This window comes from Scedosporium apiospermum (genome assembly GCF_000732125.1).
Source record: "Scedosporium apiospermum strain IHEM 14462 chromosome Unknown SEQ_SAPIO_0099, whole genome shotgun sequence".
Classification (NCBI taxonomy): domain Eukaryota; kingdom Fungi; phylum Ascomycota; class Sordariomycetes; order Microascales; family Microascaceae; genus Scedosporium; species Scedosporium apiospermum.
Genome location: NW_015971800.1, coordinates 1,733,358 through 1,746,973, shown reverse-complemented (window position 1 = coordinate 1,746,973; position 13,616 = coordinate 1,733,358). Strand labels below are relative to the sequence as shown.

The 13,616-nt window shown below is 50.8% G+C and overlaps 4 protein-coding genes across 4 annotated transcripts; 2 read left to right on the top strand and 2 right to left on the bottom strand.

Moving 5' to 3' along the window:
* Nucleotides 1-415: 415 nt before the first annotated feature.
* On the bottom strand, nucleotides 416-2,090 carry SAPIO_CDS5916 (uncharacterized protein; the record flags this gene model as incomplete). Its single annotated transcript, XM_016788143.1, has 7 exons — nucleotides 416-902; nucleotides 964-1,255; nucleotides 1,335-1,586; nucleotides 1,660-1,750; nucleotides 1,846-1,871; nucleotides 1,927-1,970; nucleotides 2,074-2,090. 7 exons carry the CDS (start codon nucleotides 2,088-2,090, stop codon nucleotides 416-418), a joined length of 1,209 nt encoding a protein of 402 aa, XP_016642459.1.
* Nucleotides 2,091-5,276: 3,186 nt separating this feature from the next.
* SAPIO_CDS5915 (uncharacterized protein) lies at nucleotides 5,277-7,538 on the bottom strand (the record flags this gene model as incomplete). The annotated part of the gene is made up of 4 exons (XM_016788142.1): nucleotides 5,277-5,299; nucleotides 5,357-5,743; nucleotides 5,900-6,527; nucleotides 6,594-7,538. 4 exons carry the CDS (start codon nucleotides 7,536-7,538, stop codon nucleotides 5,277-5,279), a joined length of 1,983 nt encoding a protein of 660 aa, XP_016642458.1.
* Nucleotides 7,539-8,228: 690 nt separating this feature from the next.
* SAPIO_CDS5914 (putative Coatomer subunit delta) lies at nucleotides 8,229-10,001 on the top strand (the record flags this gene model as incomplete). The annotated part of the gene is made up of 5 exons (XM_016788141.1): nucleotides 8,229-8,231; nucleotides 8,296-8,739; nucleotides 8,801-8,997; nucleotides 9,046-9,850; nucleotides 9,912-10,001. The coding sequence occupies 5 exons, from the start codon at nucleotides 8,229-8,231 to the stop codon at nucleotides 9,999-10,001; spliced, it is 1,539 nt and encodes a 512-aa protein (XP_016642457.1).
* Nucleotides 10,002-10,573: 572 nt separating this feature from the next.
* SAPIO_CDS5913 (uncharacterized protein) lies at nucleotides 10,574-13,607 on the top strand (the record flags this gene model as incomplete). Its single annotated transcript, XM_016788140.1, has 8 exons — nucleotides 10,574-10,808; nucleotides 10,938-11,241; nucleotides 11,302-11,881; nucleotides 11,949-12,650; nucleotides 12,711-12,768; nucleotides 12,838-12,987; nucleotides 13,053-13,264; nucleotides 13,560-13,607. The coding sequence occupies 8 exons, from the start codon at nucleotides 10,574-10,576 to the stop codon at nucleotides 13,605-13,607; spliced, it is 2,289 nt and encodes a 762-aa protein (XP_016642456.1).
* Nucleotides 13,608-13,616: the final 9 nt, after the last annotated feature.

Sequence of the window (13,616 nt, the reverse complement as noted above, 5' to 3'; positions counted from 1 at the left end):
CTGCCATTGCGTATAGCCAAGGGGAAACAAAGGCTTCCCTCCCCTGGTATCCTTGTATGCCGCCCAAATTACCTCCGTCGCCAAACCCATCCCAAAAGTGCAAAGAGAGAAGAAAGAAAAACAGAAAGGACCTCATTCGTGCTTTCGGTATGCCGGCATCGGTAGACATGTCATCTCGAATACGTTTCGTCAGAAAGAAAAATAGGTTGGTAACCACTGTTGCTGGAAGGTGGTGCATAAATCGAGGGGAGCTAGGATCAAGTTCAAGGGAGAAATGGGAACTCCCAAGCCTGTCCGTGCGAAACCGAGAAAAGGTCTGACGGGTAAAGAGAGAAAAAGAAATCGTCGCTCCAAAAGAAATTGTACAAGATGCGTTAAGATATTTCGTACACGGTGGGAGAACATCCAGCAGATGTTATGAGTCGGACTTGCGTTCTTGCAGCTCTATCGAGTCACCGTATGTCCTCTTGTTGCCATTTGTGGATCCGTTAGGCCTGCCGATGCCGTCGTCATCGCTCTCTTCCGCTAGGTCGGTGAGGCCGAAGGCACCAGATTCCTCGTCATAACCCCTCATGAGACCTTCTCGGTCACCATGCTGACTGCTCACACTGAGGCGGCGGTGGGGGTCGAGGCTTCTCCTAGATTGCATACTCAGGCGAGTCTGGATGCTCGAGATCATATCAGTACCGGAGACGTCCATGCTAGGACGCCCGGAGATTAGCTTGTGGCCATTGGGGTCGCCGCGAGAGAGATTCAATAGGTAGACACCGGCGAAGGTGACGAGGAACCCGCTGAGAAGCGATATGATAGTCACGGTGTCGGTCGTGTTGAAGCCGCCGAAGAGGATGAATGACGCGCAGAGCGTAGCGGTGGTGAACGTGACATAGTAGAGAGGGTTGACGCTAGATTCGGATGGGGGTTAGAATTCGGGGCTATCGCTAGCTAGATGGCAGAGACACATACATATTGGCGGGGAAGCAGGCTAGGGCCTTGTTGAAGTAGTTCATCTGGGTGACGATGCAAACAATGGTCAAGAGCAAGAAAACATAAGTGGACGGATGCGAGAATTGGTTGTTTCCGGCAAGCGTGAGCTTCAGGGCAATGCCGAAAGCCTTGACAGCCATGACCGAGACAGAGCCAACCGTGGAGCAGATGGACAGGAAAATGAGCGCGTTCTTCTTTCCATGGACGGGGGCAACCTTGTATATCATGACGATCGAGTATACGGCCACGGCAATCGCATAAAGTAGGAACCCTAGGGGCGAGCGCAGCGTTAGCTTCCACCCAGCAAAGGAGTAGCTAGGAAGCACCAAAGACACTTAGGACGTGCATACCTGGTTGGATAGCGTAATGCAGGATCTGGTCGATGGTTTCGATTTCTTCATCTGGAGGGGCATGGAGAACAATGATAACGGTGCCAATGAGACATATTGCGCTGCCGAGTTTGCCCAGAATACCAAGCTCTTCCTTCAAGAAGTAAGAACCAAGAACAGCCCCGATGAGGACACTCAGGGCACCTAGAGGTGTGACGAGGATGGCCGGCGCAAAGGCATAGGCGGCGAAGTTGCACACTTCACCAATACCCACTAGAGGAGGAGAGAGGGACGGTCAGCAGGCTACCTAGCGGTAACCAAACAAAACGATATCGCAAGCACTCACAAGTTCCAATGCCCGCCCACCAGATGGGGCTTCGAAGGTATACGAAGCCTTCGCCTTCAAATCCATGTCGCTTCTCGGCATCTTGTAAACCCTATAATAATCATGTTAATATCGAAAACCGCATTGCGAGGACGCAGGGAATCGCAGAGCTATATCATATTCGTGCGGGTGGTGTTGTGTGTGTACCTTTTTCGTGATAACAAAGCTCGTGCCTAGGTGGGACCAGGATTAGCGCAGGCAGCAGCATAAGGAATGGGGCATACATACCAATCGCCAGACTCGAGGTCATGGCCAACCCGAGGCCGATATATCTGTATTCAAGATGCCAATCAGCAAACGCCCATCCAGGACAGACTCAGCAGTGCGAAAAAGAGGGTGTCCATCCGGGAAACCGCATCGATCGAGGCTACATACTTCTCCTCGAGCATCATCTTGGGCGAACCGGCGGCGCTGCAATCGAGAGTTCAAAACGACGGATGGAAGACCGTAGTAGCCTTTAGGGCGAGGTCGATATAAGATCTTTCAAGGAAAAAATTGATCTATATGGCTTGCGCACAAATCGGTGGAGAGAGGAGTTGGGCAGGCTCGCGCCGGGCGAGGCGACTGGGCGGAGGATGGAGGAAGTAGAGAGGAGGGAGGGGTCGCTAGACAGGATTGCCTGCTAATGTTAATGCATCGGATTGATTCCTCTGGGTTTGGGGACCGTCTGTAGAGAATCGCGGTCTATTCGGAGGGCGTGGAAAGAGCGTTGTGCTGTTTAGCGAGGGGACTCGAGATTTGGATGTGGCCTTTGGAGAACGAAGGACGAGGTGCGCTGGCGATTTTGCGAAGGGGAGTGGCAGGGTCTCTGTTTCGTGGATAAAAAGGGTCAGTTACGGTCAGGTAACTGGATAACTAGAAACAAGGTACACAAATACTTACAGGAAAGGGGAGGGTACTTAAGGGTCCCTGCACAGTTGCTTTTGATGTGTACATAGTTGTGTACATAGTTGTGTACCATCCCACCGTATTATTGCATGTCTGGACCTGTCACCCTGCATAACTAGGACATAAGGGGCAAGTATGTGTGTAGTGTGTGCGAATAGTGCGCTCTGCGTCGCAAGCAAGACTCTCCTCTAAGCACAATGTTATTGGTACCCTCCTGTGTTACCTGCCTTTTCAGATACTAACAATTATTGGGGAGCATGTGTCTTGAACTGGAGTTCATCTTTCTCGACGGCTTCTGCTGGGACGAATGTACCCTCCAATATGATTACGAAGCCTTTGATACTTCGAGTTTCAGAGTCAGGCCCATGCTGGGGGAAGTACAATTTCTGAAGCGTTTGGAAGGAGATTGAGGTTAGGGTACTCGGGAGCCTCCCTCAAGTACTTGTCTAGGCTGTCCGATTGTACCTTTTCAGCGCAGCAGGTTCTATTTTGGCTCTAAATTTAGTGGATTCAGACACCAGGAACACGAAATCGGCGACTAAACTCAGTATCAAACGCTAATGTTTGTATTGAGGGCGGACACATCCGGCTGTAGAAGTCCGTTTCCCAGCCCGGTGACTCCGTTAGTATTGGTACGAAGGATATCGTATTGATTCCTGCATCAAATCCATGACTCCTTCCCCAGAGAAACTTGGTATTGAATAATTTTTTTTCCCAGTGACGATTACACAGAAGAGGCTCCTTGAAGCCAGTTGAAGCCAGTTGTACAACACTGAACGTTGGGTTTTATTGATGTTTCTGGCCTTCCAGGACTCAGACTGGCGATGTCTTCTAAGAGCAACGGTTTCCACAGTTGGATCCCCCCGCGAAACATAGCCACAACCGAACAAGGGCTTAAGTGGGGTTCAGTGGCATCCCCATTTTCGAAACGAAAGTCTCTATTGCTCCAAGAAGACGAGGAATGGAGTTGTATCATGTCCAGTGCCGACGACTGGTGACTTGCCCGGTCCACTCTCGATCCCATTATCCAGTCCTAGCTCCCTCGGGATGCCCCCTGCCCTGAAGCCCTTGCGACGTCGATCCCCACGGCGCCAGTCTTTTGCCATGGTTAATCGAGGAAACAATGCTATTATCCGCTTCATGTGGCGCCATAAATTTATCGTATCAATCTTTTCAGCACCTGTGGAAAGTACTTCGTAAAATTCAATTGAGATCAAGCTTGGAATCCTGGTCCCGAAATGGGCTCAATTATCTTGTGGCCTGCTGGCTTCCCAACGCCAAGTGTCCTTCAATATACCTTGACCACTCAAGAGTCGTTACATCTCAACCACCAAGCTGGATCTAATATTAGTAGTGCGGAGGATCCATGCTTGGGCCAACTGTGAAATGTTTCAAAACATTTCTTGCACTAGCCGTCGACGCCTGCTCACCTCCAGCATGTCAAAGATGGGTGCTACCAAGCTACGAAGTAGCGTAGCGTTGTCCAAAGCAGGATCGATAATAGAGGACACGCAATCTGAGTCCACGGAATGGAATGGGTCCTGCAGGGGACAGGGGCGGGTTGGCTCCCGATCTAAGTAAGCCGCATCGAGAAATACGCTAGATGGAGTGTAGTACGGAGTACTTGATGTTGTCAGAAAAGCAACAACTCCACAATCACCAACCTCCCGGAAGCACGGAACTGCGCGCGACTTCTGTGATTCGGGTTAGACAGGATCCCGATCATCCGGATGCTGCACAGCTTGTTGTGCAGAGATTTATGAACGATGCGAGCATCTCAGACTTCACGAGGGAACGGAATGAGCGGGATATAAGCAGTGAAAAGTGAAAAATCAAAGAAGTGCTAACTACCGACTGAGCACTGCAAAACCAATCAGTGACCAGACTCCACGGCGAAACCCGAGAATTCGCCAACCCAATTTTGCTTCTATACTAGACGTTTTCCTTCCCGAAACGAAAAGACGACATGAAAATAACCGAACTCCAATCGGCCTTCCTACTAAAACTCGAAACATCGAGACAGGTAGAGCTACGCCACCTTGCTGGTATCAATCAAGTAGGGGCCACCCTTTCCATAACGCCGTGATAAAGATAAAAGAAGAAGGAGGAGGATGAGGTGGAGGAGGAGAAGAAACGCCTCATCAACAATAAAATATCGAAATTAAACGGTGGATCGCGTCATGAGGGGGTATCCTCCGATTGACCGTCGAGCTCAAAAGGCTTTTGACTGTCTCTTAATGCTGTTGTCGCCACCCCAAACCTGTCCTAGAACCACTATCGAAACAAAGTCTGCATAGGGTCATAAAAGGTCATGGTTCATTTTCGAACTCGCCAGGTGTTGACCGACCAGGACACCGGGGGGGTAAGATTAGTATGTTCATCAACGATTGCCACCTACCTTAGGAGAATATATCTCCAGTTATTCCTCAAAATTGGGTGTGCTTGGGCTTACTGGGCCGCTGGTGCTTTACCAATCCGTCAGGGGGGACTGGTGGTGAGGATAATTGCCTGTGAAGTAAAATGCCACCATCGAGGCCAGAAACCTCTCGGCGGGATATACTTCGCCATCATGGAGATTGCGCCATGGGGTACCATGCGTGAATAGGGAAGGAAAAGGAAAAGGCGGAAGGGGGGGCTGTTGATTTGAAAGGGATACTGGTTAGGGGATGGGATAGTTATTGGCGGGGTTGCTAAGAACGACGACGCTTGACGTCTACAAGATTAGTTAGTGGGTGCGGCTCACAGGTTAGTTATGTGGGTGAGGACATACCATTCTCATTGTCCAAGTCAAACTCTTCTCCGTCATTTATCTCGGAGTGAGGGCGTTTTCCCGAAACACTCAATGTCTCCTTCTCGTTACTAGCATCGTTTTCATCAGGGAAATCGCGCCAGTCTATCTCTTCCAGAGGTTCACCAGCAATCGCGGACTCGCCAATATCCGGGATCGCATCACCGTTTACATTATGGTCGTCGTAGTCGATTTCATTATCGGCGTGGCCGTCGAGCGTCGCTGTGGCGCTACTATCTGCAGCATCGGCTTGGCCAAGTTCAAGGGCACCGTCGTTGTCGTCGTCGTCAATCATCTCAATGAGGTCGAAGCCTTCATCTAACACTTCGTCGGCGGGTTGTTCTGTCGTAAGGTCGTCGTGTACTTTGTCTGGCATTACACGTAAGTCAGTGGCCGCTTCCTCATGCCAATCCGCTTTAAGCCTCTTTAATTCCGCTTCTGTCTCCCAATCTATGACGGGACCGAAGACACAGAATACACAGAGACACTGTTTGGGGAGTCGACGAAGGAGAAGTTGGCTACTACCATTTGATGTTGCCACTTCCTCCACTTCAGTCACATCTGCTGCGACCAGATCGTTGATGAGAGCTTCGTTATCTTGTGCAGATTCCAGCAGTTCGGTTTGCTCCTCCGTGAGCTCATTCATTCCGACTTCATCGGCATATTGATGATCGGCTGTGTCCTCAACCTCATCGAGATCTCTACTACCGTTATCGTAGTACTGATCTTCTGTAATATCGTCATCTCGGTCATCGCCCGAGGGCTCCGGCTCATTCTCGCTAATCTCCTCATCATCTTGCTCCGAAACCAGGTCGTCGTTAGCGGACACTTCCTCCTCCTCTGCGTCACCGGAAATATATTCATCTGCGCCGTCGCCATCACTACTAACGTCGGCGTTCATATCCACATTACTCTCAGTGTGACCTGCTTGGCCATGGACGTTAGGCTGGAACCAATAGATAATCTCATCAAGGCCTTTGCCATTGAAAGCCTCATCGATAAGCAGCTCCAAGCGCTTAGCAGGGTGCGGGCGGACAATAAGGTTGGTGTACAGGGGGCGCGATGCATCGGGATCCTGATTCTTCACCAGCTGATCAAATATCTCGTGGAGCTGCCTGAGCGTAACACCCGAGAGGTGATCACGTTGGGTGGACTATTCAAAAAAGTTAGTACAATCGTAAATATAGAAAAAGAGGAAAGGAGATTAATCACAACGCACCTCGGCATATTCCAAACCAAGCTCGTCGACTTGGAGAACCAGTTCATCTTGCTCGCCAAGATCGTCGACGAGTTCCTGCCGAAACCTAGAAAGGAGGTTGTCCACGGTCAAGTCAAGCACGGCAACGTCTTCAAAGAAACCCATTTGAACGTCGGCGTTATTCTGACCGTGGATGAGAGGGTACTCCTGGCTCCGATAGGTAACAGAAATGTCAGGACACGATGTAGGCAGCTCCCCCTGGTCGTCCTCGGATTCGTCTGTAGAGTGATCGTCAGGAGCTGCTACTTGCTCAGATTGGTCCTCATCCTCGTCTTTCTCCTCTTCCACATCATGGCTAATTTCCTCGGAAACATCCTCCGCGTCCGAATGGACATGGCTCTCTGCTCCCTGGTCAGGAGTGGGTGGATACTCAAGTGAAACGTCTTCAACTTCAATATCAGCATCCAATTTCTCATCGTCCTCTTCTTCGTCGTAATTGATTTCATGCTCCACGACCTCCTCGCCCACAGAATTATCGTTCAGATTGGAAGCATCACCACCACCATCATCATCAAAACCGCCATTCTCGGCTTCACCCTCCTCTTGCTCGCCACCTGCGTTGACGACAGCATCCGCCGATGCATCGAGTTTAAATTCGGACTCGTCCATATGAACATCAAACGAAGAGTGAGGAGCACTACCATTGGTAGTATCGTTCAACTCGAGCTCTGCTGGAGACTCGTCATTGTTGTTGGGCTGGGGATGTTCCTCCCAGTCTATCTCGTTCAAACTATCGGTCGCTTTAGAAGCAGGGTCGGCAGAGAACCGCTCGGCCTCCGTGATGCCTACAGCGCTTTCATTCGATTCAGGTAGTTCGAGTCCCGTGTCGCGACCTAGATCACCACCAAATGTGAGGTCTGTATCGAGCTGGCCCTCCAAGGGCGCTTGTGAGACTTCAGCTGCCATAGTAAACCTTTCGTGATATTTGCATTCGATGGGGGATCGCTCAAAGCTGAAGATAGGAGGGTTAATTTGAGGGGGGGAAGGGCAACCGATCGTGCGAAGGTTGCGAGGTCCGTGAAGGTCAAATGTCTATTCTTAGGTAGCGTGTGGCCAACTTCGCCAAGCTTCACCTATTGAGCCGATATTGCGTTTCTGGCCAGGGATAAAGTCCAAGTCTTATGAAATCGCGATAAGATTATCCCAGCGTCGATTATAGATGGCTTCCTCTCGAACCTGATAAAAAGATGGTAAAGGAGAAGGGTTGACGGAAAATGACAGCAGGCAGGAATGGGTATGAATGACCAGCGCGTTTTACCAAGGTGAAGCTTGGAAAAAGCGCGGTTAATTATGGGACTAGGCGGGGAGGAGCGACTGGGAGCATGCACGGGCCAGCCAACTATCATGTGCTTGCGCCCACATTCCTTGGCTCCATTGTCCTTGCACCAGATGTGGGATTATCCTAGTAAAAGAGGGTATCCATCTATCGAGTTCGAGGGGACCTTGCGGACACTGCTGTTCATTAGCGGTCTCTCCCTAATCAAGGAGCAGTGGACACCTTGGGACATCCCACCTGGCATTATTTGGCCGGCTTTGACTGCATCCCTATCTCAGGAACCAAGCATTAAGTCTGCTAACCTCTGTATACACTTCAACATGGTATGATTGCCAGTTTTGGAGCCATTTTCGGATTATGCGGTGCCCAATGCTAATCGTGGTCTAGGTTGTCCTCGCCGCCTCCATTTGCACCCGCGGGGGCAAGGCCGTCCTCTCCAGGCAGTTCCGCGAGATGCCCCGATCGAGAATAGAAGCTCTACTCGCCTCGTTCCCTAAGCTAGCTGACAGCGGTACGCAACATACGACGGTTGAGCAGGATAATGTCCGCTTCGTGTACCAGCCTCTTGACGAGCTATACATGGTCCTCATCACCAACAAGCAGTCCAACATTCTCCAAGACATAGATTCGCTCCACCTCTTCGCCCAAGTCGTCACCAGCACATGCAAGAGCCTGGATGAACGAGAAATTCTTCGACATGCCTACGACCTTCTGAGTGCCTTCGATGAGCTGGTAACTCTCGGATATCGCGAGAACTTGACCATCAGCCAGATCAAGACATTCCTCGAGATGGAGAGCCACGAAGAGCGTATCCAGGAGATTATCGCCAGGGTATGGAGCATACATAATATCTTAACATATCATTCCTGGGTAGTGCTAACACCCAGAATAGAACAAGGAACTCGAGGCCACCGAGGAGAGGAAGCGCAAAGCCAAGCAACTCGAAATGCAACGCAAGGAATCTGCGAGGGGAATGCGCGGAGTCCCTCGAACGCCAGTCTATCCCACATATACCCCACCATCCCGGCCGGCGGCCCCCCAAGAATCATACGACTCGTACGAGGCTGAGAAGAACAAGACTTTCAATAAGTACGTTTCCTGCGCCCGACCGTCAATGCCTTTGCTAACAGAGTGTAGGCCGGTTGCGCTTAGGGGTAAGGGCATGCAACTGGGCAAGAAGTCCAAGACGACAGACATGTTTGAGCGTGTTCGCGGAGAGATGGGTGCAGAGATTGATGACAGCCCGCTCGTCGCTCCCACTGCGGCTCCCGCCGCCCAAGTAGTCTCGCCTCGTGCCTCGACGACCATGGATCGTGACGCTATTCACGTCATCATTTCAGAATCGATCACCGCGAACCTCTCCAGGGAGGGCGCCGTCAACTCGATCTCGGTCAATGGCGACCTTACGCTACGCATTTCCGATCCCAGCTTGACCAGGATCCAGCTTGGACTGACCGCAAATTCATCCCACGGTGTCCAATTCCGAACGCACCCCAAGGTGGACCGCAACACCTTCAATAAGTCCAAGATCATTCAAATGGCCAACGTAGCTCAAGGATTCCCCGTGAATAACTCTGTCGGCGTACTTCGGTGGCGGGCCGCCCCCAAGACGGACGACTCCAGTGCCTGCCCCATCACTTTCACTGTCTGGATAAACAAGGACTCGGACAAGTATAACATTACCGTCGAGTACGAACTCACTGGTGGAGACTCTTTGAAGGACGTCAGCGTCTTGATCCCGTACCAGGCTTCTGAGCCCATTGTATCAAGCTTTGATGCTACATATGATATTATGGGCGACATGCTCGAGTGGACCATTGGGTCGATTGACGAGGATAACGGAAGCGGATCTTTCGAATTTGAGGCAGAAGCCAACGATGAAAACGACTTCTTCCCTATGACGGTCCGGTTCCAGAAGACGTCGCCCTATGTCGATGTTGATGTATGTTCTAGCTCTTCCCTTCTCCCTCTGAACCACCTCTCTTGCTAACTCACGTATTTAGGTAACTTCCGTCTCGCTTGTTGATATGGATGAAGAGATCACTTTCTCGAAGGACGTCAAGTCTACGGCAGAGAACTACGTAATTGAATAGACTGAAGGAGAGCATTGATTTCCGGGATTGCTCGATGAGTTGGGGACTTGTTTATGGTATGACGTGCGTCTTTTAGGGGATTGAAAAAAAAAAATGGTTGGCAGGACTAACGACGAGCGTCTGGCGCCACAGAGTGCTTGATTCATAACGGGAGAAGGTCAACTATATATCTAAATAGATGGATGACGATTGATCGACTTCGACGATGTTTTGTTCAGTTGGGTGTGAAGACTTTCGGATGTGTAATTTACACTGTGTATATTGTGTAATTCCAAGGAAGGTTTTGCGGCAAACGTACAGTGCGAGCCGCGTTGCTTATAGAAGACACGCTCAACCTCACCCAAACTACATTTTGCCCGCCCACTTTCACAGAACCTAGTCTGCGGTCGGCCTAGGGCCCAGCCATGGTATTTCCTTTTCATTTTTCTTCTTTCTGAGAGATCTGGTTATTCTTTTTTCGTTCTAGCTACCGTGCGTCGCCACTACTCTGCCCGGTGCCAATGTGGAAAAGCGCAAGTTGAAGTGTATTCAAGTTGGACCAAGCCCACGAGCTGCATGCAGTAGAGAACAAAATGGTGGCCCAAATTGCCCTCTCTGCATTTAGTGAGACAAAGTACGACCATGCGACACAGCCTGGACTGCCCGTGAGCTCGCCGATAGTTGATCTGTCGGTTACTTGGGATAGCGCAGCCGGCAACGTTTTCATATACCGGCCGAAGAATGAGGTTGTATCGAAGATCCATCAGGGAGCGAAGGGCCGAAGGGGAGAACCGTCAACGGTCACGGCTGTGAAATGGAAGCCAGATGGTATGTTTTGTCCTTTTTCTTCACTTCGCTCTCAATAGGTTTCGGACTAGGAGCGTTCAAGTAAGAAGGGACTACAAAAGATGGAGGAGGGACTTGAGAGAAGAAGGGTTTTGCTCACATGAACCATAGGCCAGTTTGTAGCCGTCGCGTGGGATGATGGATACGTCCGCTTGATGGGTCTCGAGAACAACAAAGCAGCACATAATATCAAAGTCACTGAGGCCGGGGAGGCCAAGATTTCGCACATTGGGTGGACGAGCAACAGCGTCACCAAGAAGTCAGAGAGACGCACAAGTACAGCATCGTCTACGTGGCTAGGCGTGTTGGGGAAGGACGTTCCCGCCGCCGATCTACCTCGTGAACTTACCTTCTTGGAGGTAGATACGGCGTTGCCTAAGATCAGCCCCTTACCAAGTGGGAGCGCTGGGAATGGGTAGGTCTACGTCTCTTTTTGGGAATGACATGACAGAGTCAGTACTGACAACCTACGCAGAGAGGACTCAACGGTCTTCACATTGAGGACTGGAATCGACTTTCTCTTCCAGCCTTTCAAACCCGAAGATAGCGAGGAAATATCCGTCATGATTGTGGGTACCGATAAGGGCAACGTCCATCTCAGCATCTACGATTCCTTTACAGTCGGAACGTTCAACTATCCATCTCCCAAAGACGCCCACGCCGACGTGCGCCTAATCCATCATACTTCGCACCACGATCTCTCCACACATTCTCTCGTCTTTAAGTCCACAGGCGAATCTCGTTACACGCTCGACATTGTCCCAATGGACCTCTCATTCATCGTGTCCTCACCTATTAACCTATCTCTCTTGGCTTCTAAGTTGACCACCCTTCAGAAGCTATTAAGATATCTAAGGCAAGCATTCCTCCACATGCAAGTAGAGTACAAGAACACTAGGGACCTGCCATCACGGTTCCTAGCAAACGTTCAGGAGGACCTAGAGGGTGCCGAAATGGGGCCCAGGGACATTGTCTCCGCACTCTATCATACGCTCGTCACGGGACACACATATGAGATCGTGAAGGAATGGCTAGTAGACAGCCTTGCAGAAAGAGTAGGTGACTTGGCCCACATCTATTTTCACGCGAATTGGATCTGATTTTATCTAACTCTGGATGTAGGGCCATAAAAGATGGGACAGAGCCGTAGTATCCGGTCTCGAAAATCTCCGAAGCATCATCCACGAAAACTTCCTCCCCGCCCTTAGCCGCTGCGGCGTCATCCTCAGCCGTCTCAAAGGCCTCGCCCAATTCTACGAATCCCGTGACGACACCGGCCTATCAGCTATCCAGATCTCCCGCCTCATGGACACCGTCGCATGCCTTACCCTCGTCGGCCACCGAATGCTCCTCGTAGTGATGGAGGAGCTCGAGCTCTTCACGTCCTTCTCCTTGTGGCTGAGGTTTCAGATCGATCGTCTTGCGACAAGCTCCGGCAGCGACGAACTCATGGAGAAGGAGGCGACGATGAATAATGGACATATACTAGCTTACATTAAGAAATATCTCCTTCGGAGTCCGTTGTCCATCTTTCTGGTGGACGATGAAACGGGTGGTGACTGGGAAGAGATCGCCAAGGGGGCGTCTCTCCTCGAGACTCTCGACGCTCAACTGAAGAAGCATGAGAATGGACAGCAGTTCGCCGAATTCTTGCCGAAGGTGCATTGGCTTCTAGGCCATTTGGATGACAAGGCGAGCGGGGTGTTCAGTGATATTGCACAGGCTCAGAAGAGGAGCGTTCGGTTTGGGCAGGCGACAACAATTTCGTTGGACCAGGAGATTACGGGAGTCGATATCTGCATGGATGCAGTCCACGGATCCGGGGTATGTGGACGTAGAGGTTTCCTCCCTATGCCAAGACGCGCTACTAACATTCGAGAACAGGACCTCCTCGACGGGCTGACGTATACAGCCGTGGCTACTAAAGAGCGGGATAGCGAGAGTGAGTTCACAGTCGATTCAGCAGCATCACTCTTTCATCTCAGTTTACACGTCACTGACCGATATTTAGTTCTCCTCCTCCGAACCTCCATGCCGATTGTCAACGGCATAAGCGGGACCGTCGAAACAGGCTGCTGCACCATCTCCATCGCTCCCAAAAAAGTCATCGACGTCAAATTCCTAACACCTACTCTCCTTCTCATCCTAGGCTCTCAAACAGGTCCGTCATTTCCCCCCTTCCCCGACCCCCTTTTGCCAGAACCCTATAATCTAACCCAAGAACAGGCGCGCCTCCTTCCCTCACCTCCCTACCTCTCAAGACCGCGACCCTCCCATGGACCTCTTACACCCCCTCGACACCACTTCCTCCTCCACGCGAGCTCGAACCTAGTTCCGTAGCAACTACTCAGATTCCGCTGGGAAAAGACGGCGACTTCATCCCTGTGCAGATGGATATCCACGACAAAAGTGACGTGAGGGGTCCCATGCCAGCAAGGGTATGTCTACTTGGGCAAGATCGGTGCACGTATCGGGTGTTCGAGTTGAAATTTGATTCATGAGGGAAAAAGGCGGTTCCATTCCAATGAGTTTTTCGGAAAATATATAGATAATAGCAATGGCGGGGACAACGGATGGTACCGAAAAGAAAGGTTCACAAATAGATTCACGACAATTCATCTTGCTCACTTCTCTGAGCCTTCGGTATGTAAAATCTATCACGCACTCGCCTTGCTTGCTATAACTCAAGTCCCGTACGTAATCTCGCTCAGACGCACCCGTTCAATCCGCTAGGCATATGAAAACGTCGCCAACAGAAACAGGTTATCCGAAGTGCCATAGTTTCTGTCC